The following is a 23,809-nucleotide window of genomic DNA, read 5'->3' as shown; positions in this document are numbered from 1 at the left end:
TGCTTATATGCCCCCAAGCCATAACACTGCTGACCAAATAATCAAATGACCACCTGGAGTATTTACATTGACCCCCCCCCATTTGTTTTTACACCGCTGCTACTCGCTGTTTATTATCTATGCATGGTGGGGAAAACAAACCAAAAATGTGGGATGCATGCCGACAAAGCCACTACACAACACAACACTAAACAATACATTAATTGCACTATAACGGTGACAAACGGGGCCCACAAACTGTTAGGGCCTACATAAAACTGGCCCAGCAGCAGAGTCCCAACAGCAGTCCCAGCACCTTACCGCTGCTACACCTGGCTATCAACAGAGCCTTGTCTGGCAGCAAAACAGTTCATTCAGCCTCATTTACTGCCTTTTTAAAAAACACATGATATGGCTGACTTGCTTAAACAAATGTGGTTTCTACTGACAATTGAGATGTACAAACTATGGCATAAGGGGAAGACAAGCAGATAAGAGGCAATCGGTAATTTCGATTAAGACATTCATGAGCGAGCGACGACGGACGTAGTCAATATAACTATTTGTTCAGCACTTTTGAAATGTATAGCGATAGAATTCAGAACATGGGCCGTTCTTACAGTGTACTCCCTGTACACCAAGTCAAAGCCGTAGGATAAATAAAGGGGGCATAGAAGCAGACAATAAAAGCTCTTACAATATTCGATGATTACATTTCTATAAAACATGCTATAGGCTACATGTGCACCACCAAGTTAGAACAGTAGGTGAAATTAAGAGGTGAAAATAGACCAAATTATGAGGGTGAGGCACATTGAATGCTGTTTGGGTCTTTGTGTGTCGAAAAAGATACACGTCATATAACACGATTTGACACGTTAAATAAGCTTTTAATTTGACTGGTCAAATAACACAATTCTATTATAGAAGGTTGTTTGTGCTGAATTTGCACGTACAAGTCAAACGCCACCACTACTATCAGTAGCACTGTCAAAGCAGCACGCCAGCCACGAACAATGTGTTTACAATACCGCGTTGGTGAAAACAGACCAAATTATTAGGGTGAGGGACATGGGCTACTAGCAGCTTACTACACAACATACACTTAGTATTACTTTCTTAACTACGGGATACATATCTCTCTGGCATCCTACATAATTTATGACGAAGCACAATACATTTTTGGACTCACGTTGTTGTGATGTGCTTGAACAGGAAAGTGGTGCGTGCGGTGGTCCTTTGAGAGCAAATTTTGTCACCAAAGAGAAAGATGCCGGATTTACAATTCTGAGTTTAATGACTGTTCAAAGTTTATTTTCCCAGTTTGAGCTTGTTTATTCCCGACTTCCCAGTTGCAATGCTTGCAGTTAGCCACTGTCCCCGATTCCTTACAAACAACTCATTGTTGAATTTGCGATCTCCAAATTGTTGTGTAGTGTTTATGTCCAATGGCCGATGAGCACCGATACAGTTTATCTGTATTTTCTCTTCGTTATTTCTCTTCATATGACAAGGATTAAACAGGATTTGGCAGTAGACTTGATTCATGATGATGACTGCTAGCTAAGATTGTGAAAGTAAGATGTTGACATGATCAGTCCAATCAATGCTACTGTACATTTAATGTGATTTGACGTTATTTCTGTGGCCAATGACCTTGAGCTTTCTTGAAAGGGCAATTGTAAATATAACTCTGACAGTACCCACAGGGCTGAAATGTTGGATGTCTACCCTTACTAAGGACTTAAGCTTGGCATTGCAGAAGGTCCCCATGAGTGACAGAACACTGAGCCAATCACGGTGCAATGCTCCTATTTTCTGCTGGCCCGCCCTACCACCACAGAAAGCACCGAGCCAGGCTGAAACACTTGCATTTTGAAGCTCCCTTACTCAAGAAAACAAAAAAGAGACCATATACATTATATTATTTGTATTTTTTAAATTGTTTGCTAAAAATGTGGTTCTCAAAGCCCCACCTGCCCTGAATGACGGGTTGCCACTGGTCACTTTACCTTTGTAAGTAGAGGTCGACCGATTATGATCTATCAACGACGATGCCGATTATTGGAGGACCAAAAAAGCCGATACCGATTAATCGGCCGATTTAAAAATAAATAAATAAAATGTATTTGTAATAATGACAATTACAACAATACTGAATGAACACTTATTTTAACTTAATATAATACATCAATAAAATCAATTTAGCCTCAAGTAAATAATGAAACATGTTCAATTTGGTTTAAATAATGCAAAAACAAAGTGTTGGAGAAGAAAGTAAAAGTGCAATATGTGCTTTGTAAGAAAGCTAACGTTTCAGTTCCTTGCTCAGAATATGAGAACATATGAAAGCTGGTGGTTCTTTTTAACATGAGTCTTCAATATTCCCAGGTAAGAAGTTTTAGGTTGTAGTTATTATAGGAATTATAGGACTATTTCCCTCTATACCATTTGTATTTCATTAACCTTTGACTATTGGATGTTCTTATAGGCACTATAATATTGCCAGTATAACAGTATAGCTTCCATCCCTATCCTTGCTTCTCCCTGGGCTCGAACCAGCAACACAATGACAATTAGCGCGCTAACTAGCTAGCCATTTCACTTCGGTTACACGAGCCTCATCTCGGGAGTTGATAAGCTTGAAGTCATAAACTGCGCAATGCTTGACGCACAACGAAGAGCTGCTGTCAAAACGCACGAAAGTGCTGTTTGAATTAATGTTTACGCGCCTGCTTCTGCCTACCACCGCTCAGTCAGATACTTAGATACTTGTATGCTCAGTCAGATTATATGCAACGCAGGACATAATCTGTCGTTCTGCCCCTGAACAGGCAGTTAACCCACTGTTCCTAGGCCGTCATTGAAAATAAGAATTTGTTCTTAATTAACTGACTTGCCTAGTAAAATAAAGGTAAAATAAATTTAAAAAATTAGGGCCGATTTCAAGTTTTCATAACAATCGGCAAATCGGCGCCAAAAAATACCGATTTCCGATTGTTATGAAAACTTGAAATCGGCCCTAATTAACCGGCCATTACAATTAATCAGTCAACCTCTACTTGTAAATAAGAGTTTCACGGTAAGGTCTACAGCTTTTGTATTTGGCGCATGTGACAAAGTTTGATTTGATTTATTCTACGGTTCTGACTTTTTAAAATGTATTTAAAAAAAACAACTTTATTTAACTAGGCAAGTCAGTTAAGAACACATTCTTATTTTCAATGACGGCCTAGGAACAGTGGGTTAACTGCCTGTTCAGGGGCAGAACGACAGATTTTGTACCTTGTCAGCTCGGGGATTTGAACTTGCAACCTTTTGGTTACTAGTCCAATGCTCTAACCACTAGGCAACACTGCCGCCATTCTGTCCATTCCGATTAATCGGTTGACCTCTACTTGTAAGTAAGAATTTCACGGTAAGGTCTACAGCTTTTGTATTTGGCGTATGTGACAAAGTTTGATTTGATTTATTCTGCGGTTCTGACTTGGTGTACAGGGAGAAAAATGTAAGAACTGTCCATATTCTAGAACTGTCCATATTCTGAGTTCTGTCACTGTACATTTCAAAAGCGCTGGTCAAATAGTTACGTTGACTACGTCTGTCCTAGTTCGCTCATTATAATGGCCCAATTCGAAATTATGGATTGCCTCTTTTCCACTCGTAGTTCCCTTATGCCAGGGTTTGTACATCTGAATTGTCAGTAGAAACCACATTTGTTTAAACAAGTAAGCCATATCAGCTATGTTTTTTTTAAAGGCAGTGTAATGAGTCTGAATGAACTGTTTCGCTGCCAGACAAGGCTCCTTCACTTCATCTAGTTGAAAATAAAACTCTGCTGTTGGGACAGCTTTATGCAGGCCCTAACAGTTTGTGGTCACCTTTATAGTGCAATGAATGTATTGTTTAGTGTTGTGTAGTGGCTTTGCTGGCAAAAAAAGGTTTTTCGTTTACACCACCAATATGTACTTGCTAAAATCGTCACTGCCTGTAGCCTACTGTAACCCCCCTACTCATATGTGGCAACACAGCATTGTAACAGAGGTGTAAATAGGCTATGTTCTTCTAAACTTCTTAAACGAATATACTGTACAACTAACTGTAGACGCATCATTACTGACTTCCATGGTTAAATAAAACGAATGCATAAAGACAGACATGTTGACGAGTGACAACTAGAAGAAAAAATGTTTTCCTGAAGAAAATGTTTTCTTGCTTCTATATGGTAATGGAAGAAGTAGTTTTTCCTATATATTTCTTACCTTCCCTGGCACTGATGAGTGCGCTGTTTGCCGCCATACTATCTATTTCCATTGTTGCAGAGTGATGCGGACTGGAACAACTTTCGTTTTTCTCTCCTTTACCTTATTCAAACCATCCGTCTGCAATGACAGATCTAACCACCATCCATTCTACTGATGACGCGCATAGTCTGGTTCTCGTTCTCATGCGGAGATAGATTCCATAAAATGGGAAAGTGTTTCTTAACCAAATACCGATCTAAAAACGCAGTAGCCTACCCTACCCTAACATAAACTTGTTTCAAAAGTGGGATAAAGTAGGCTAGGCTAAAGCGTTCGATCTGTCAGAGCTTCGGCCTACAGTAACCGACCAAACGAATACAGGTGCGCCCAGGTGCACCGGCAGCGGCATCACAGGTAGGATATAAAGGGTGGGGCAAGTGCCCCCCCCGTAAATCACATTAAGACCACAAGATCTCTCCCCCTGTTTTCAGTCACATGTGGGTGGGGACCTTGTGGTCCTGAAAGGCCTTTTTTAAGACTGCTGAGATTTAGTGCAATTGTACATAATGGATTGTATGGAAAAGGAACAACACAGAAAGAACAAAGAAAATGAATGTGCATGTGAGTTAAAAAGAGGGACTTTACATCAAATCTCCCCATAGTGTGGATATTAATGGTGACATGTGCAACACAATTTATCCCCCATATTTAATTTAAATAATTCAAATAAGACAACTAGATTTAGCTTTTAGGTATTACTTACTAAATCATTTCTAAATAAAACTGATTAAATGGATTTTAACACAGTTGTGTGAAACCCTATGCCATAATGTTCTGTCGTAGTACCAGGGTAACTGGCACCCCCCATGAAATAACAAAAACATTTCCCTTTGTAGATTATTCGCCTAAGCATGATCTTCATCCACATTTTTTTTCTCCAAAATGTGCTTTTTTTGTGTCAGCAATTAGACATTGTTCTTACGGGGGCTAGTTAGCCCCTAGTACCCTAAGTTGCTGCCAAAGGCAAGCCATGAAAAAATTATAAAAGTGTGCTGCAGTTGAACTGCAGTTATTCTCTACAGGATGTATGAGGTTATAGGTAACAAGAACATTTCCCAGTACATAGACATATCTGTTAGGTGCAGAAAGCTTAAGTGATTGGTAATCTAACTACACTGTTCAATTTATTACATTTACATTTAAGTCATTTAGCAGACGCTCTTATCCAGAGCGACTTACAAATTGGTGAATTCACCTTCTGACATCCAGTGGAACAGCCACTTTACAATAGTGCATCTAAATCATTAAGGGGGAGGGGGGTGAGAAGGATTACTTATCCTATCCTAGGTATTCCTTGAAGAGGTGGGGTTTCAGGTGTCTCCGGAAGGTGGTGATTGACTCCGCTGTCCTGAAATAACGTGAGGGAGTTTGTTCCACCATTGGGGGCCAGAGCAGCGAACAGTTTTGACTGGGCTGAGCATGGGAACTTTCCTCAGTGGTAGGGAGGCGAGCAGGCCAGAGGTGGATGAAAATGTGCCCTTGTTTGGGTGTAGGGCCTGATCAGAGCCTGGAGGTACTGCGGTGCCGTTCCCCTCACAGCTCCGTAGGCAAGCACCATGGTCTTGTAGCGGATGCGAGCTTCAACTGGAAGCCAGTGGAGAGAAAGGAGCGGGGTGACGTGAGAGAACTTGGGAAGGTTGAACACCAGACGGGCTTCGGCGTTCTGGATGAGTTGTAGGGGTTTGATGGCACAGGCAGGGAGCCCAGCCAACAGCGAGTTGCAGTAATCCAGACGGGAGATGACAAGTGCCTGGATTAGGACCTGCGCCGCTTCCTGTGTGAGGCAGGGGCGTACTCTGCGGATGTTTATAATTTATAATAGCTATTACAGTGAAAGAATACCATGCTATTGTTTGAGGAGAGTGCACAGTTATGAACTTGACAATGTATCAATAAACCAATTAGGCACATTTGGGCAGACTTGATACAACATTTTGAACAGATATATAATGGTTCATTGGATCAGTCTAAAACTTTGCAAATACACTGCTGCCATCTAGTGATCAAAATTGAAATTGCGCCTAACCTGAAATAATGCATTGTGACATTTCTCTTGCATTTCAAAGATAATGGAACAACAAAAAGAAAATACAAAGAAAGAAATTAGTTTTCTTTTACCAGATCTAATGTGTTATATTCTCCGACATGAATTTCACATTTCTGCAAACTTCAACGTGTTTCCTTTCAAATGGTATCAATAATATGCATATCCTTGCTTCAGGGCCCGAGTTACAGGCAGTTATATTTTGGTATGTCATTTTAGGCGAAAATTTAAAAAAGTTACACTGCAAAATTACTGTAGTAAAAAAAAAACGGTTATTTTGGACGTGGTGTTTTCTGCAGTTATACTCCACAAGTCAGACTGCAATATTTTTTCTTAAGGGTGGGCACAATACAGGTACTTGTGCAACCTTCACAACCACTAATACCTCACCACACCTTCCGCGTCACTAATCCGCGTAGAGGGGATATTGTATTTGTTAGAAGTACAATATTGGCAGCATATCGGAGAAACAATAGATCAATGTACCTAAAATAGAGAAAGCACGTCCTCTGTTGGTAATATAACTACAGCACTGCCAGCTTGTCAGCTGTTTTGTCCCCCAAACTCTTCCGTCAGTTGCGTTGTCAAGGGGATGAAAACACAGGCGATGTCCACGGTACAACAAAATTAGATGACCGTTCTCCGAGAAGCGGGATATCATGCTGGTAGCACAATGGTGCATTCCTTTTCAAAATAAGAGTCGCGTTTGGAACCACCTTCGGAAAAATAAATGGATAATTTGATGTACTTTTATTTTTTATATTGTATTATTTATACCAGCATTTCTTTAGAAGGTTTACACACCAATACTGGTATGTTAAAATCTATTGTGTAGGCTATATTTAAAGAAATACCATTTTAATAAAATTAATACCCATTATGTACAAACGTATGTGCACACCCATTCCAATGAGTGGATTCGGCTATTTCAGCCACACCTGTTGCTGACAGGTGTATGAAATCGAGCACACCGCCATGACATCTCCATAGATAAACATTGTCAGTAGAACGGCCTTACTGAAGAGTTCCGTATCTTTCAATGTGGCACAGTCATAGGATGCCACCTTTCCCTTCTTGAGCTGCCCCGGTCAACTGTAAATGCTGTTATTACATCTAGGAGCAATAAAGGCTCGTCCACGAAGTGATAAGCCACACAAGCTCACAGAACCGGACCGCAGTGTGCTGAAATGAGTAACGCGTAAAAATCGCCTGTCCTCGGTTGCAGCACTCACTACCAAGTTCCAAACTGCCTCTGGAAGCAAAGCACAATAACTGTTCATCTGGAGCTTCATAAAATGGGTTTCCATGGCTGAGCAGCCGCACACAAACCTAAGATCACCATGCGCAATGCCAAGCGTCGGCTGGAGTGACCTCTTTCTCCCCTCTCTCTCCAGATGAAATCTCGCTTCTTGTGACGGCCGGCCGGCCGCCCAACAACCTGCCCGCTTGACCCTATCCCCTCCTCTCTTCTCCAGACCATTTCCGGAGACCTTCTCCCTTACCTCACCTCGCTCATCAACTCATCCCTGACCGCTGGCTACGTCCCTTCCGTCTTCAAGAGAGCGAGAGTTGCACCCCTTCTGAAAAAACCTACACTCGATCCCTCCGATGTCAACAACTACAGACCAGTATCCCTTCTTTCTTTTCTCTCCAAAACTCTTGAACGTGCCTGGTCCTTGGCCAGCTCTCCCGCTATCTCTCTCAGAATGACCTTCTTGATCCAAATCAGTCAGGTTTCAAGACTAGTCATTCAACTGAGACTGCTCTTCTCTGTATCACGGAGGCGCTCCGCACTGCTAAAGCTAACTCTCTCTCCTCTGCTCTCATCCTTCTAGACCTATCGGCTGCCTTCGACACTGTGAACCATCAGATCCTCCTCTCCACCCTCTCCGAGTTGGGCATCTCCGGTGCGGCCCACGCTTGGATTGCGTCCTACCTGACAGGTCGCTCCTACCAGGTGGCGTGGCGAGAATCTGTCTCCTCGCCACGCGCTCTCACCACTGGTGTCCCCCAGGGCTCTGTTCTAGGCCCTCTCCTATTCTCGCTATACACCAAGTCACTTGGCTCTGTCATAACCTCACATGGTCTCTCCTATCATTGCTATGCAGACGACACACAATTAATCTTCTCCTTTCCCCCTTCTGATGACCAGGTGGCAAATCGCATCTCTGCATGTCTGGCAGACATATCAGTGTGGATGACGGATCACCACCTCAAGCTGAACCTCGGCAAGACGGAGTTGCTCTTCCTCCCGGGGAAAGACTGCCCGTTCCATGATCTCGCCATCACGGTTGACAACTCCATTGTTTCCTCCTCCCAGAGCGCTAAGAACCTTGGCGTGATCCTGGACAACACCCTGTCGTTCTCAACTAACATCAAGGCGGTGGCCCGTTCCTGTAGGTTCATGCTCTACAACATCCGCAGAGTACGCCCCTGCCTCACACAGGAAGCGGTGCAGGTCCTAATCCAGGCACTTGTCATCTCCCGTCTGGATTACTGCAACTCGCTGTTGGCTGGGCTCCCTGCCTGTGCCATTAAACCCCTACAACTCATCCAGAACGCCGCAGCCCGTCTGGTGTTCAACCTTCCCAAGTTCTCTCACGTCACCCCGCTCCTCCGCTCTCTCCACTGGCTTCCAGTTGACGCTCGCATCCGCTACAAGACCATGGTGCTTGCCTACGGAGCTGTGAGGGGAACGGCACCGCAGTACCTCCAGGCTCTGATCAGGCCCTACACCCAAACAAGGGCACTGCGTTCATCCACCTCTGGCCTGCTCGCCTCCCTACCACTGAGGAAGTACAGTTCCCGCTCAGCCCAGTCAAAACTGTTCGCTGCTCTGGCCCCCCAATGGTGGAACAAACTCCCTCACGACGCCAGGACAGCGGAGTCAATCACCACCTTCCGGAGACACCTGAAACCCCACCTCTTCAAGGAATACCTAGGATAGGATAAAGCAATCCTTCTCACCCCCCCCTTAAAGGATTTAGATGCACTATTGTAAAGTGGCTGTTCCACTGATGTCAGAAGGTGAATTCACCAATTTGTAAGTCGCTCTGGATAAGAGCGTCTGCTAAATGACTTAAATGTAAATGTAAAATGTAAAGCTCGCTGCCATTGGACTCTGGAGCAGTGGAAACAGTAGTCTGACGGACAAATCTGGGTTTGGCAGAAGCCAGGAGAATGCTACCTGCCCGGATGCATAGTGCCAAATGCAAAGTTTGGTGGAGGAGGAATAATGGTCTAGGGTTGTTTTTCATGGTTGGGGCTCGGCCGCTAACTTCCAGTGAAGGGAAACCTTAAAGTTACAGCATGCAATGCCATTATAAACGATTATGTGCTTCCAGCTTTATGGCAACAGTTTGGGGAAGGTCCTTCCCCGTTTCAGCATGACAATGCCTCTATGCACAAAGCTAGGTCCATGCAGCAATGGCTCGTCGAAATCGATTCTATGTGTAAAAAGTACAAGTGAGGTTGGAAATACTCAGTCGGGTCTGTAGAATCTATATATGGTGTTTTTTTTGTTGGGGGACTGAGGTCTAATTACCCAGCAGTACTTTCTACTCTACCCACACTTCATTCACTTGCGATGCAATAAGCCTACACTAGACTCTTAGAAAAAAAGGTGCTATGTAGAAACTAAAATGGTTCTTCGGCTGTCCCCATAGGAGAACCCTTTTGAAGAACCATTTTTTGGTTCCAGGTAGAACCCTTTTGGTTGCAGGTAGAACCCATTCTACAGAGGGTTCTACCTGGAAGCCAAAATAGTTTGACCTGGAACCAAAAAGGGTTCTCTTATGGGGATCACCGTAGAACCCCTTTGGAACCCTTTAACATATTGGCTTATAGAGAAAAAACTATTCTACATGCCAAGGTAAAAGTGCAATTGGGAATACTCAGTAGGGTCTGTGGAATGTAAATATGGTGTTATTTGTTGTGGGACTGTTGTGTAAATACCCAGCAGCACTTCCTACTATGCAATTTATAGGCCTATAGTGTATTACAGTGAATGTAGTGGGTGCAGTATAAAGTGCAGCTGGGTATTTATACCACAGTCCCCCAAGAAATAACACCTTATACAGTACCAGTCAAAAGTTTGGACACAGCTACTCATTCATTGTGTGTGACTATTTTCTACGTTGTAGAATAATAGTGAAGACATCAAACCTATGAAATAACACATATGGAATCATGTAATAACCAAAAAAGTGTGAAACAAATCCAAATATATTTGAGGTTTGTTATTCTTCAAAGTAGCCACCCTTTGCCTTGATAACAGCTTTGCACACTCTTGCAATTCTCTCAACCAGCTTCACGAGAACTGCTTTTCCAACAGTCTTGAAGGAGTTCCCACACATGCTGAGCCCTTATTGACTGCTTCTCCTTCACTCCAGTTTATAGAGGAGTATAGAGTAATCTCTCATATTAAATACATTTTAACTTGTTTAACACTTTTTTGGTTCTACATGACTCCATATGTGTTATTTCATAGTATGTATTCACTATTATTCTACAATGTAGAAAATAGTAAAAATATAGAAAAACACTTGAATGAGTAGATGTGCCCAAACTTTTGCCTGGTACTGTATATATTCTACAGACCCTACTGATTAATCCCAACACCAAGTTTACTTCGACACATGGGGTATTTGTTTCTCTATAAGCAAATATGTCATTAATGTGCCTATAATATATGCCTATACTATGCCTATATTGCAGTGAATGTATTCAGTGGAATAGAAAGTGCTGCTGGGTATTCTACAGGCCCTACTGAGTATACCCAACCCAACTTTTCCTTTGCACATAAAATTGTTTTTTCTCTACAGCCCAATATTGTGAACATAGCAGTCTGAACATTGTATTGTTCGATAGTGGTGTTCATTTTTTGTAGGGGAAGCATAATTGTTTCCATCAATTCCTTATCCTTATACGCACAATACAAATGGACATTAGTTCAAATGTAATATCTTTTCATTGAGTTATTCACATTTGCAATGTTTTGAAATGCGGGCTTTTATTTTGAAGGTTTCAACCTTTCCATGCGAAGTGACGTCATCATTTGTGCTGCTGGCCCTGCGCAATTGTTGCCAAAATGACTCTTCCGCCGACCCAGGCACAGTGACAGCCAGGCAGGGGCACATCTGCCGCACGACAGTCTTGTCCCGATGATCGGACGATATTCACTTGCTATAAATGCATTTGAAAGGTAACTCGATACAATCTGTAGATTAAATGGTGACATTCGATTCTGTGGATGACACAAAAGACAACTGATGTGTTACTGTTCGCTAGGTGCAAGCTAGCGGTGTGAGGCAGTCAAGCCAGCAATGTCCACTGGTGTTAGCTAGCCTGCTAGCCCTGCAATTTACTCTACTCAGTGATTGAATAATGATAGCCAGCTATCGCAACCTAAGCAAACATTTACTTTCCGGGGATGAAACAAAGTAGTTAGCTAACGTTAGCTATATCTCGTGGGAAGATTTTGCCCAAACCTCACATACAATAGCCTAGTTTAAAGCCTTACTTGGCTAGCTACTAGGCAATTTAACGATGACAGCTGACATGGGCTCCGTCCATGGGCGGTTTCACTGAATCATCTGTAGTCTAGCTGAACTGTCGGCACCGTTGCAACGTTAGGCAAGCTGGTCCACGAGTGGTTACACTGTAGCTTGCGTGTGACTGGACAGCTATGCAAAATTCTGTTTGTCACTGGCTCACACATTATTTTCGGGCTGTGCGTTATTGCCGAGCCCTGCCTTGTGGTATTTATTCGTATAATGAGTGATCATTATGTAAAAGTGAAGGTTCAACTCGAACAAATGAAATCATCCGGCGAGGGTGTGGAGAAGGAGGAGGCAGATATGATCGAGGATGAGGTGCTGGTGGCATCCCCGCCCGCATCTGTCTCCCCAATCCCGGCTAGTTGTACCCCCGCAGCCCAGAGGGAACCACCCAAGACCTCTGTCACTTGCAGGAATCAGAGTAAAAATAGGAGCAAACTAGGCAAAGATGAGAAGAACACCGGCACCAAGCAGGATTCAGTACCTGCACTGCAAGGGACAATAGTAGCTTCCAATGCCAATTCGGGGAAACCTGTGAATCGAAAAGACAATGAGCAGCAGACGCTTCAAATCAAAGGGACTGGGAAGATGCTGCAGGGGAAGACGGAAACAAATGGGAACACTGTTCCCATCCACCTGCCAGAAGACATCAAAGTAGGCCCACACAACAAAGAGGACGCCAACAAAGTTGCGAAGAGAAGGAAGCCAGTCACCGTGGACACGTTCAAAGCCAAAACCTCTTTGGAGGCACTGAAGCTCAGCATCAGGCAGCTCAAATGGAAAGAGGTAAGTGCTTGTTTCATTGATTAATATTTATTGACAAAATGTAGGCGATAGATAGTCAACATGGCCTCTGTGCTTAAGTTAGGGGGTTCAGAAGCTTCTGGGCCGGTCCTTGCCATTCCGCCGCCCTCGTTGAGACCAAAAAAATGTGGCCCCTGCAAAACTAGTATAATCCCAGTAAGCTAAATGACATTGAAAATAAGTCTAAAATACGTATTGTTCAGATGTTGAAGTTGCGTTCAATTTAGGTTCTGAATGAAAGGTGAAAATACGTATTTTCCGTACGTTTAGTACATATTTTCCAGGACGTTGAGAAGGCATCTTCCGGAAGTTGAATAATACTTATTTTCCGGAAGTTGAAACTAGGTCATTTTTAGGTTTTGAATGAAAGTTGAAAAGATGTCATTTATAGACGTCTATGTTTTGGGCCAAATCAAGGCTGGTCCAGACCTAACCAAATCTGAACCAAATATAGACATCTATAAGTGGTTCAGATTTGGTCCGGACCAAAAACAAAATATCTGTGGATGTGGAAATCAAGGCCGGTCCGGACTGCACCAAAAAAAAGCATCCAGCCGGCGTCGGCCTGTGCTGACTGAGGTGTAGCCTACAGTGTTAGCTGAAACTGAATTGGATGAATGCCCATCTACGTGGTAAGCCTACCGTTTGTAATCCACCAAAAAGGACATCTGGACAAGACCAACAAAAAAACCATCCAAAAAGACATTGGCTCGTGTTTACTGGGGTGCAGTTTACCATGTCAGCCCTCAATGGAATTGTATGAATGACCATCACAGGAGGTTGGTGGCACCTTTTTAATTGGGGAGGGCGGGCTTGTGGTAATGGCTGGAACGGAATGAGTGGAATGGTATCAAGGGGATTTTGACACATTTCTATCCATATTTAGGCTCCTTTTGGAGGATGGATTGTTGACATACAGCACTCGTCAAATCCAACAGCACCCTGGAGAGGCATGCTGGGAATGGACACGCAACATATTTTGACTAAGTGGCCACTGCTTATCACAGGGCGACATCAACACTCAACCTAAAAAAACAACCTGTTATGCCACCGGATGAAGCAAATTGTCATTGTTTTGGGGGCAGAATTATGTGAGGTTTTATGTGTTGTTGTCGGGCAGTCATAAACCCTGACGAAGACGTTTTGCATCTGAGCTCCTAGAGTGTGCAGCTCTCCTTTTATTTTGAAGTTGTTGCGCAGGTTGCCTCAGAAAAGGCCGCCCGCGTCAATCTGCCGCTGTAGACGGCCGCCGAATCCTGCCTGATGAGCGGGCCGGCCGTGAGTGGCCTACATCTATCAGGGGTGCACGACTCCAGTTTACTGTAGGACTGACGCTAATAATACAGAACAGCGTGAATTACTACAACAACTATATAAAGGAACAACAATGTTATAACCGGTATAGCAGCTACCACTATACACCCCATTAATCTTTGTTGCAACAACAGTTTTAATCTGTTCGTAGTCTTTTGTCCCTCAAGGGCTTGATAAAGAATAGCATAGAAGGCCTTCAATGTTAGTGTTGATTGACCGTGTCCTACAACACATGGATGAGGTCACACGGCCTCTGTTAACCCTTTCACACCGGCCTGACCGCCCCAAGTCCCGTATGCGGTTACACAGCCTGCCCCTGGGTATGTGCTGCCTGAAAGTTGTGCTTAATGGCAAGCAATGTCTTTTAATACATTTATGAGATGGCTAATTGATATGGGTCTCCTCACGTCGCCAGGCGAGCTCCATCTGTTCGGCCCTACAGGCAACGAATGTGACGCAATTAATACCTGCCTTCAGCCATTATCAACGGTGTGGTTCATTATACATGAGACCCAGAGGAGTTTGTGAGAGGTAAACAACTCTCTTTACTATCACCACGGATGACCGCCGTGCGTAGAAACGTAATCCTTTCCAAGTCCGCCTCAGCACCATCTGATCTGGTTTCAAAACTTTTGTAGACGGAGGCCCTATACATTACCCTTTGTTCTGACAGATGCACCTTTAACATAGTCAAGGGCGTAACTGATCCCCTGTCAGTCTGAAGAGGTTTGAGGCATGCAGTGCTGAGGTGTAGTGAGTGATTTCTCACAAATAGAACAGAACAAAATGATTTTCACAAATTTCTATTCATATTTAGGGTCCTTTCGGAGGAAGGATTGTTGACATACAGGACCATTCAAATTTCTAGACACCTACTCATTAATTTTTATTTTTTTATTACTATTTTCTACGTTGTATAGTAATAGTGAAGACATCAAACCTATGAAATAACACACGTGTTACACAAATCAAAATATAGTTTATATTTGAGATTCTTCAAAGTAGCCACCCTTTGCCTTTGACAGCTTTGCACTCTCTTGGCATTCTCTCAACCAGCTTCAATGCTTTTCCAACAGTCTTGAAGGAGTTCCCACATATGCTGAGCACTTGTTGGCTGCTTTTCCTTCACTCTGCTGTCTAACTCATCCCAAACCATCTCAATTGGGTTGACGTTGAGTGATTGTGGAGGCCAGGTCCTCTGATGCAGCAGTCCATCACTCTCCTTCTTGGTCAAATATCACTTACACAGCCTGGAGGTGTCCTGTCATTGTCCTGTTGAAAAACAAATGATAGTCCCACTAAGCGCAAAACCAGATAGGATGGCGTATTGCTGCAGAATGCTGTGGTAGCCATGCTGGTTAACTGTCCCTTGAATTCTAAATGAATCACAGACAGTGTCACTAGTAAAGCCACATCACACCTGCTCCTCCATGCTTCACGGTGGGGACCACACATGCAGAGATCATCCGTTCACCTACTCTGCGTCTCACAAAGACATGGCGGTTGGGACCATAAATCTCAAATTTGAACTCATCAGACCAAAGGACAGATTTGTACTGGTCTAATGTCCATTGCTTATATTTCTTGGCCCAAGCAAGTCTCTTCTTTATTATTGATGTCCTTTAGTGATGATTTCTTTGCAGTTGATGTTGAGATGTGTCTGTTACTTTACCTCTGAAGCATTTATTTGGGTTGCAATTTCTAAGGCTGGTGACTAATGAACGTATCCTCTGCAGCAGAGGTAACTCTGGGTTTTCCTTTCCTGTGGCGGTCCTCATGAGAGCCAGTTTCATCATAGCACTTGATTGTTTTTGCGACTGCACTTGAAGAAATGTTCAAAGTTCTTGACCTTCATGTCTTTTAAAGTAATGATGGACTGTTTCTCTTTGCTTGGTTGAGCTGTTCTTGCCATAAGATGGACTTGGTCTTTTACCAAAAAAGTATATCTTCTGTATACCACCCCTACCTTGTCACAACACAACTGATTGGCTCAAACCATTTAAGAAGGAAATAAATTCCACATATTAACTTTTAACAAGGCACACCTGTTAATTTAAATGCATTCCAGGTGACTACCTCATGAAGCTGGTTGAGAGAATGCCAAGAGTGTTCAAAGCTGTCTTCAAGGCAAAGTTGTGGCTACTTTGAAGAATCTTAAGTATAAAATATATTTTGATTTGTTTAACACTTTTTTGTTGTTGTTGGTCACTACATGATTCCATATGTGTACAAATGAAGAAAAACCCTTGAATGAGTAGGTGTGTCCAAACTTTCGACTGGTACTGTATATGTGATATTTGTATCTTTTAAGCATAATTTACATCATTCATTTTAAGTTGGGAATATTTGTGACATGGCCTTTGGCCTTACCCAGGCCTCCTTTGAAACTCTGTTTCATCTGTCGTTGCTTAAGTTGGTGTCATATGAAACTTGCTCTGTAATATGATTTGGTATTTTCAATAACAATTTTCTTACATTCATTTATGAATATTGGAAAATATAAATTATACACTGCTTAAAAAAAATAAAGGGAACACTTAAACAACACAATGTAACTCCCAAGTCAATCACAATTCTGTGAAATCAAACTGTCCACTTAGGAAGCAACACTGATTGACAATAAATTTCACATGCTGTTGTGCAAATGGAATAGACAACAGGTGGAAATTATAGGCAATTAGCAAGACACCCCCAATAAAGGAGTGGTTCTGCAGGTGGTGACAACAGACCACTTCTCAGTTCCTATGCTTCCTGGCTAATGTTTTGGTCACTTTTGAATGCTGGCGGTGCTTTCATTCTAGTGGTAGCATGAGATGGAGTCTACAACCCACACAAGTGGCTCAGGTAGTGCAGCTCATCCAGGATGGAACATCAATGCGAGCTGTGGCAAGAAGGTTTGCTGTGTCTGTCAGCGTAGTGTCCAGAGCATGGAGGCGCTACCAGGAGACAGGCCAGTACATCAGAAGACGTGGAGGAGGGCAACAATCCAGCAGCAGGACCGCTACCTCCGCCTTTGTGCAAGGAGGAGCAGGAGGAGCACTGCCAGAGTCCTGCAAAATGACCTCGAGCAGGCCACAAATGTGCATGTCTGCTCAAACGGTCAGAAACAGACTCTATGAGGGTGGTATGAGGGCCCGACGTCCACAGGTGGGGGTTGTGCTTACAGCCCAACACCGTGCAGGACGTTTGGCATTTGCCAGAGAACACCAAGATTGGCAAATTCGCATGCCCAGGCGTTGTAGGGAGGTCATACAGGCACGTGGAGGCCACACACACTACTGAGCCTCACTTTGACTTGTTTTAAGGACATTACATCAAAGTTGGATCAGCCTGTAGTGTGGTTTTCCACCTTAATTTTGAGCGTGACTCCAATTCCAGACCTCCATGGGTTGATAAATTTGATTTCCATTGATAATTTTTGTGTGATTTTGTTGTCAGCACATTCAACTATGTAAAGAAATAAGTATTTAATAAGAATATTTCATTCATTCAGATCTAGGATGTGTTATTTTAGTGTTCCCTTTATTTTTTTGAGCAGTGCATATATATTTATATATTTTCATGAGAGAGGCTTTAGTAAGGCCAACATGTCATAAATGTATTTCTCAATTGTGTTTTAAGATATGTGTCAATAATCCTTCCGTTCTATGGATTACATTTTGTGAAAATCCCCCAAATCATATTTTAAAATATTTTTTATTTTAGTTTCGTAAGGAATTACACTCGTTTAGGTAGGAAAGTATATTAAGGCCTACCTACCTTTCAGTGGCAGGAGAATATTCAGCGTAACATGTTTTGAGTGACACTTTGACCTTTAGTAGACTAAAGCCAGGTGTATGGAGAGGAGGAACTTGGAACAATTTGATTATCTAATATCATTTATTATCCGAGTAGGTCTTTGAAGATTTTGGCCCATATGTGAACTCGGAGAGTGGTTCCTCCCTCCATATTCAATTACAATAATTACATTACAATAATGACATCTAATTCCCCCATTCCTTCCTACGGCAGGAAGCCGGTCTCGTTAGTTGATTCCAGAGCCATTTACTGTATGGCTCTGGTTCTCAACTTCGCTTTTCACTGATAACCAGTAAGGGACATGCGGTTTTAAGTTTTGCCAGTAGCCTAACATGACATTGGATATGCTTGCGGTGCATTGCATGTACTGAAACGATGTGGGCTAGGCCCGAAAGACGAGATGCACAGTGGGAGAATCGCACAGTCTTCCCGCTAAGCCTAAATGTATTGATCGACGACAGAGAGAAAGTGACCCATCTCTCCTCTCATTTCCTACACTACTCCCGCACTCTACGGTTGTTATTGATCCATGCTCCACTGCAGATGACCCACCCTTACTGTCATCTGTCGTTAGACATTACCCTCAGTCGCTCACTACACCCACTCGCTGCTATCCATTTCCTGAGTTTAAAAAAAACATTTTTTTTTATTTTTAGGATGAGGACCGACACTAGTGTTATTCCCCAGGCGTAGTCTAGTCTTGCGTAAAGTAGCTTCAGCCTGCATGAGAGAAACTGTCCAAAGCCTGGCTCTGCTATGGGGGAACAAGCCCTCCGTATCATTGACTGTCACTAAGGGCATTTTGTATGTTAGATTATAGCACCATAATAGGCCCTGGGCAGGGTCCTAATCATGGTTTGCTCACTGAGTTAGTGTAGCCTATAAGGCTTGGCCATAATGTGTCAGGGAACTAGGCCTAACATTCTGGCTGCTGTCTAACCGGGTGGTTTTGTTGGCACAGCACTTTTGAAGCCCCAGAGGCATCTCTGTCTGCTGACTTTTCAGCATATGGCCTTCTCTTAACGGTAGGAAATGATTAGAGAGTAATCTCTGATAATCCAATATGATTATATTCCCCTCAGGGAGCTGCACAGGAAAGAGTCAGATTGAGACGGATAAATAGGGAAAGTCAAACGTCACTTGAAATAGGGAGGATAATGTCTGTTTTAATTTGGATCTGACAGATTATCTTTCTGTTTTCTACTACTTCCCAAGTGAGGTTGATTTAAAAATATATATTTTTTAAAGACAGTAGGCTGTCATCAATAACCGTTTCTGGATTAAAATAAAAAATATTTTAGCCTAACCTACTGTCTTTCTGTGGAACCAAAAAAGGGTTGTCCTGGAACCAAAAAAGGGTTGTCCTGGAACCAAAAAAGGGTTGTCCTGGAACCAAAAAAGGGTTGTCCTGGAACCAAAAAAGGGTTGTCCTGGAACCAAAAAAGGGTTGTCCTGGAACCAAAAAAGGGTTGTCCGATGGAGACTTTCCCCTCTAAGAGTGTAGGCAAGTCTTCAGGTCTTGGGCAAGGTTACCAATCACCTGAACGTGGTTCACCAAATCACCTCTGTTAAACCGGTCTGTCTCTCACTTGCCCTCTACCAACAACACCATACATGGCCACGTGCCAAGGGCTGACTTAACCGCTTGGCATATTCGGCCACGTGTAGCATTGTTGACATGGATAGCTCGCCTAACAACTCCAACTTTAGTATGATGTGAAAGAATAGTGAGGCGACGGGTTGACAGGCAGAGTACAGATCTTGTTATAAAACTGTTACGTGCCCACTGCCAGGCAACCTTACCAGGCTGGATCGGGAGGAATGATCAGGCTTGCCAAGACAAGTCTGCTAATTCATGCCAATGTCTCTCAGCCAATTATGATTGAATGGTAAGGAGATGAGCTCATGTCCTCTTCTGAACTGTGGGACGGTGCCAGAAGAACTAGAATTGTTCATTATTCACTCAAATCACGCAATGTCCACAAGTGACCCTTTGTGTGTGTGTTAGTGTGTTAGATGAAGTTCTGGAATGCACTCACAGATGGGGCTATTCCCGTCCTCTCTTCCCCCTCCTCCACTAGATACTGCCCAAATGAATGTGACCCAATTGGCTGATAAGATTAAGGGGTGGTTAAACATTGAAATCTATGAGATCGTATTTATAGCAGGCTTTGACTGTCATGCATGTTTTTGTCTCGCACTCTTTCTTTCTTTATTCAGTTTCGGACCATAGGATGGTCCTACACCTCCCCTGGCATGTAGCTCCCCAAACAGAAAAAAACTAAAGGACTTCACGTGTTTCGTGTTATCACGTTGCTTTGCGTGTTACCACGTTGACCTCCCGTAAGATCACGTGTTCACATCTGAAATCCAAGTCGTTTTTCTTCAAGGGCCACCTTGGGCCTCTTCACTTGAGGTGGCAATGAGGATATGTCAGAACATCGCAGATAGAAATACGATGTGTAGAGTGGTGAGATTCCCTAACTTTAACCATCATAAAGGTAGATTCCAGACAATAACCCACATTTTCTGTTTGATGTGACGAGACAGTATGTTGCCACCGCTGGTGACACCGTGTGTGTGTGTGAAGGGTTAGCAGGAAGGTTTCAGTGGTCCAGGGCAGACCCCAGCAGGGGGTTGTTGAAAACATGTCATCCCCCCTGCCAGGGCTCCTCCTCAACAGAGACTTACAGTATATGATTAGCTAACACCGGATTGCAAGTCTCATTCACTTTACCCACTGGGAGGATAAGCTCTGTCTCCTAGTGTCACTGGAAGGGCCACCCCTACGCCTTGGCCTGAAATGATTTCTCTTATTCATTACAATCAAATGGCCTCATCAAAACCCCATCCTCTAACATGGCTCTTCTTCCTTTTCCAGTTCCCTGTGGGTAGACGGTCTGCCTGTGACATCTACTGGCATGGTGTCTCTTTCCATGACAATGACAACATCATCTCTGGACAGGTCAACAAGTTCCCAGGTAGACTGATCCCCTCTATTTATGGAAAGAACCTATGGGAGATGCCGGGCACCATTTTGTATGTTGTCACAGTGTTTCCCACAGATGATTTTCCAGTTTCCCAATTCAACATCCAGAGCCTCTTTTAACTAAAAATGTATTGGTCAGTCCTACCCCCTATATAATATTATAGTGGGAAGCACTGTTGTCAGGCAGGTTTTTGGCATGCATCCTGTTATGCGAGCCTTGCTAAGCCCAGCTTTGTTAATGCCTTGTCATGCCAAGGTAATAACCAAGTATTACTGATTTATTGTAATGTCTGTAGAACCCTTTTGGGTTCAGTGTAGAACCCTTTCGACAGAGGGTTCTACCTGGAACCCAAAAGGGTTCTACCTGGAACTTTAAAAGGGTTGTCCTAAGGAGACAGCCACCCTTTTGGAACCTTTTCTGTTGTTGTAAGATCTTAGCCAAGTCTTCAGCTCTTGGGCAAGGTTGCTTATCACCTGAATGTGGTTCACCAAATTACCTCTTTTACACCGATCTGTTTCTCTCTTGTCTTCTACCTCTCAATATACACTATATATACAAAAGTATGTGGACACCCCTTCAAGTTAGTGGATTCGGGCTATTTCAGCTACACCTGTTGCTGACAGGTGTATAAAATCAAGCACACAGCAATGCAATCTCCGTAGACAAACATTGGCAGTAGAATGGCCTTACTGAAGAGCTCAGGGACTTTCAACGTGGCACTGTCATAGGATGCCACTTTTCCAACAAGTCATTTTGTCAAATTTCGGCCCTGCTGGAGCTGCCCCGGTCAACTGTAAGTGCTGTTATTATAAAGCGGAAACGTCTAGGAGCAACAATGGCTCTGCTGCAAAGTGGTAGGCCACACAAGCTCACAGAACAGGACCACCGAGTGCCGAAGCACGTAGCGTGTAAAAATCGTCTGTCTTCAGTTGCAACACTCGCTACCGAGTCCCAAACTGCCCCTGGAAACAACGTCAGCACAATAACTGTTTCTTCGGGATCTTGGATTTCAATGGCCGCGCAGCCACAAACAAGCCAAAGATCACCAAAGCTCACCACCATTTGGACTCTGGAACAGTGGAAACACGTTCTCTGTAGTCATAAATCATGCTTCACCATCTGGCAGTCCGATGGACGAATCTGGGTTTGGCGCATGCCAGGAGAACGCGATCTTCCCCAACGCATAGTACCAACTGTAAAGTTTGGTGGAGGAGGAATAATGGTCTTGGGCTGTTTTTCATGGTTCAGGCTAGGTTCCAGTGGCAGGAAATCTTAACGCTACAGCATACAATGACATTCTAGACGATTCTACGCTTCCAACTTTGTGGCGACAGTTTGGGAAAGGCCCTTTCCTGTTTCTGACCATCTGTGAATTGTTCTGTAGGTATGATTGAGATGCTGAGGAAGATCAACCTGACACGAGCTGTAAGGACCATGCAGGAGCTGTTCCCTGAGGAGTACAACTTCTACCCCCGCTCCTGGATCCTGCCCGAGGAGTACCAGCTCTTCTCCACACAGGTAGAGGACAATAATTGGGCAAGAGATTAGAATTGAGCTGCCTGTGTAAATGCCTGTCTCACCACCTCTGTTTTCAGCTGCGTTCAGTGTTTCCCGGTGGCAAAGTTGGTGTGGGTTTTAGAGGCCCTCGGTTTTAAAGCAAATTTCTTGCAATTCTACACATTTTGCCATGGCTTATGCCGTGTTCTTATATCTAAGTGACAAAAAAATGATAAAATCAACGGGGGCCCCATGCCACTGAGAATGTTTGATTCTCCCTGACTCGTGTTTTCTTTTTTGTTGGTGATTATTAGTTCTCAAAGATGATCTTATAAAAAACAATATATAGCATTATCATTTCTGCATACTTTATATCTGGTTTTAGTAGTTTAAGTTTACACTGAACGTTTTACCATCCCCCAAATGATATATAAAAACATACAGTATATACACTCCGTGGACTGTTTATTAGGTACACCATCCCATTCACGAAAATGGTTTGCTCCCACAGACAGTGGCCGTGGCTTGTTATATAAAGCAGGCATCGAGGCATTCAGTTACTGTTCGATTGAACGTTTGAACGGGCAAAACGAGTGACCTAAGAGACGTTGAGCATGGTATGATCGTCTGTGCCAGGCGCGCTGGTTCCAGTATCAGTCAATGTTTTTCTGGCATACGTTAGGTAAGTTTCCATGCCCCAAAGAATTCAGGCTGTTCCAGAGGCAAAGGGTGGGTCTGACCCGGTACTAGATTGGTGTACCTAATAAACTGAGTATATATTCGTATCATTAATCTTTTTTTGTGGCGGCAACGATTTAGCACTAGCGCCCCGCCCCTGCTAAATTAAAATAGGGGAAACACTGGCACTGTAAGACTACTTCCCTCCAGAGACTGTCCTCCAATAGTGGACCAGGGACATTCACTCCCCAGGGCATCCAGTCACAAGGCTGAGCTCTTGACCTTAATTGGATGTTGTAAAATAGTGTAAGTGCTTGCTGGCATCTCTGAGTCAATGATGAGGTTTTACTATTCTTGGTTAACTTTCTTTGGCACAGTTTGGCAGTGTACCGCTAACCCATCTGTCGAAAATGGCAATCCAGACAGTGTCTTAACTCCTATGGCACAGTTTTGCGTCCAATGATTTCATGCAAACTAGTGGTGCACAGGCCTTTGTGTATTCCACACACACACGTATACACACACACACACGTACACTAACACACACACTTCTGGGGTAATTGGCAGGGACAGTGGATCTGTTCTGAGCGTGCTCAGTGCGAACAGGGCATGGCTAAGCAGTTTAGCACAGAGAGAGCCAGCAGCAGCTGCTAATAGTGAATGACACGCTCTGTAACAGGCTGTGACACACCCTGGTCCCTACCATATCACAGCATACCACACACACACATACTGTACCACAGCTCCTGCTGTGTTAAACACACACACACACACACATACTCTAATGCTCGCATGTACTCGCACTTATATAAACACACACACACCTCACATATACAGTCCTCC

The 23,809-nt window shown here is 43.4% G+C and overlaps 2 protein-coding genes across 3 annotated transcripts in view; one reads left to right on the top strand and one right to left on the bottom strand.

Annotated features, from left to right (window-relative positions):
• Positions 1 to 4,627, bottom strand: part of LOC135544574 (G protein-coupled receptor kinase 5-like) — a 32,397-nt gene extending 27,770 nt beyond the window's left edge. The window contains exon 1 of the mRNA XM_064972296.1: positions 4,242 to 4,627. Coding sequence (XP_064828368.1) covers positions 4,242 to 4,293 — 52 coding nt within the window. The 5' untranslated portion in view covers positions 4,294 to 4,627. The remainder of the gene's footprint in view (positions 1 to 4,241) is intronic.
• A 6,795-nt stretch (positions 4,628 to 11,422) lies between these two features.
• Positions 11,423 to 23,809, top strand: part of ttll11 (tubulin tyrosine ligase-like family, member 11) — a 40,657-nt gene continuing 28,270 nt past the window's right edge. The window contains exons 1-3 of one of the 2 annotated variants that reach the window (XM_064972291.1): positions 11,423 to 11,530; positions 20,683 to 20,782; positions 22,176 to 22,309. In XM_064972291.1, coding sequence (XP_064828363.1) covers positions 22,178 to 22,309 — 132 coding nt within the window. In that variant the 5' untranslated portion in view covers positions 11,423 to 11,530; positions 20,683 to 20,782; positions 22,176 to 22,177. Of the gene's footprint in view, positions 12,672 to 20,682; positions 20,783 to 22,175; positions 22,310 to 23,809 lie in introns of both variants that reach the window. The other variant, XM_064972290.1, reaches the window with a different exon arrangement.

The sequence above is a fragment of the Oncorhynchus masou genome, chromosome 8 (genome assembly GCF_036934945.1).
Source record: "Oncorhynchus masou masou isolate Uvic2021 chromosome 8, UVic_Omas_1.1, whole genome shotgun sequence".
NCBI classification, from domain to species: Eukaryota; Metazoa; Chordata; class Actinopteri; order Salmoniformes; family Salmonidae; genus Oncorhynchus; species Oncorhynchus masou.
Note: the sequence above shows the minus strand (reverse complement) of the source record. Positions and strands in the feature narration are given on the sequence as shown.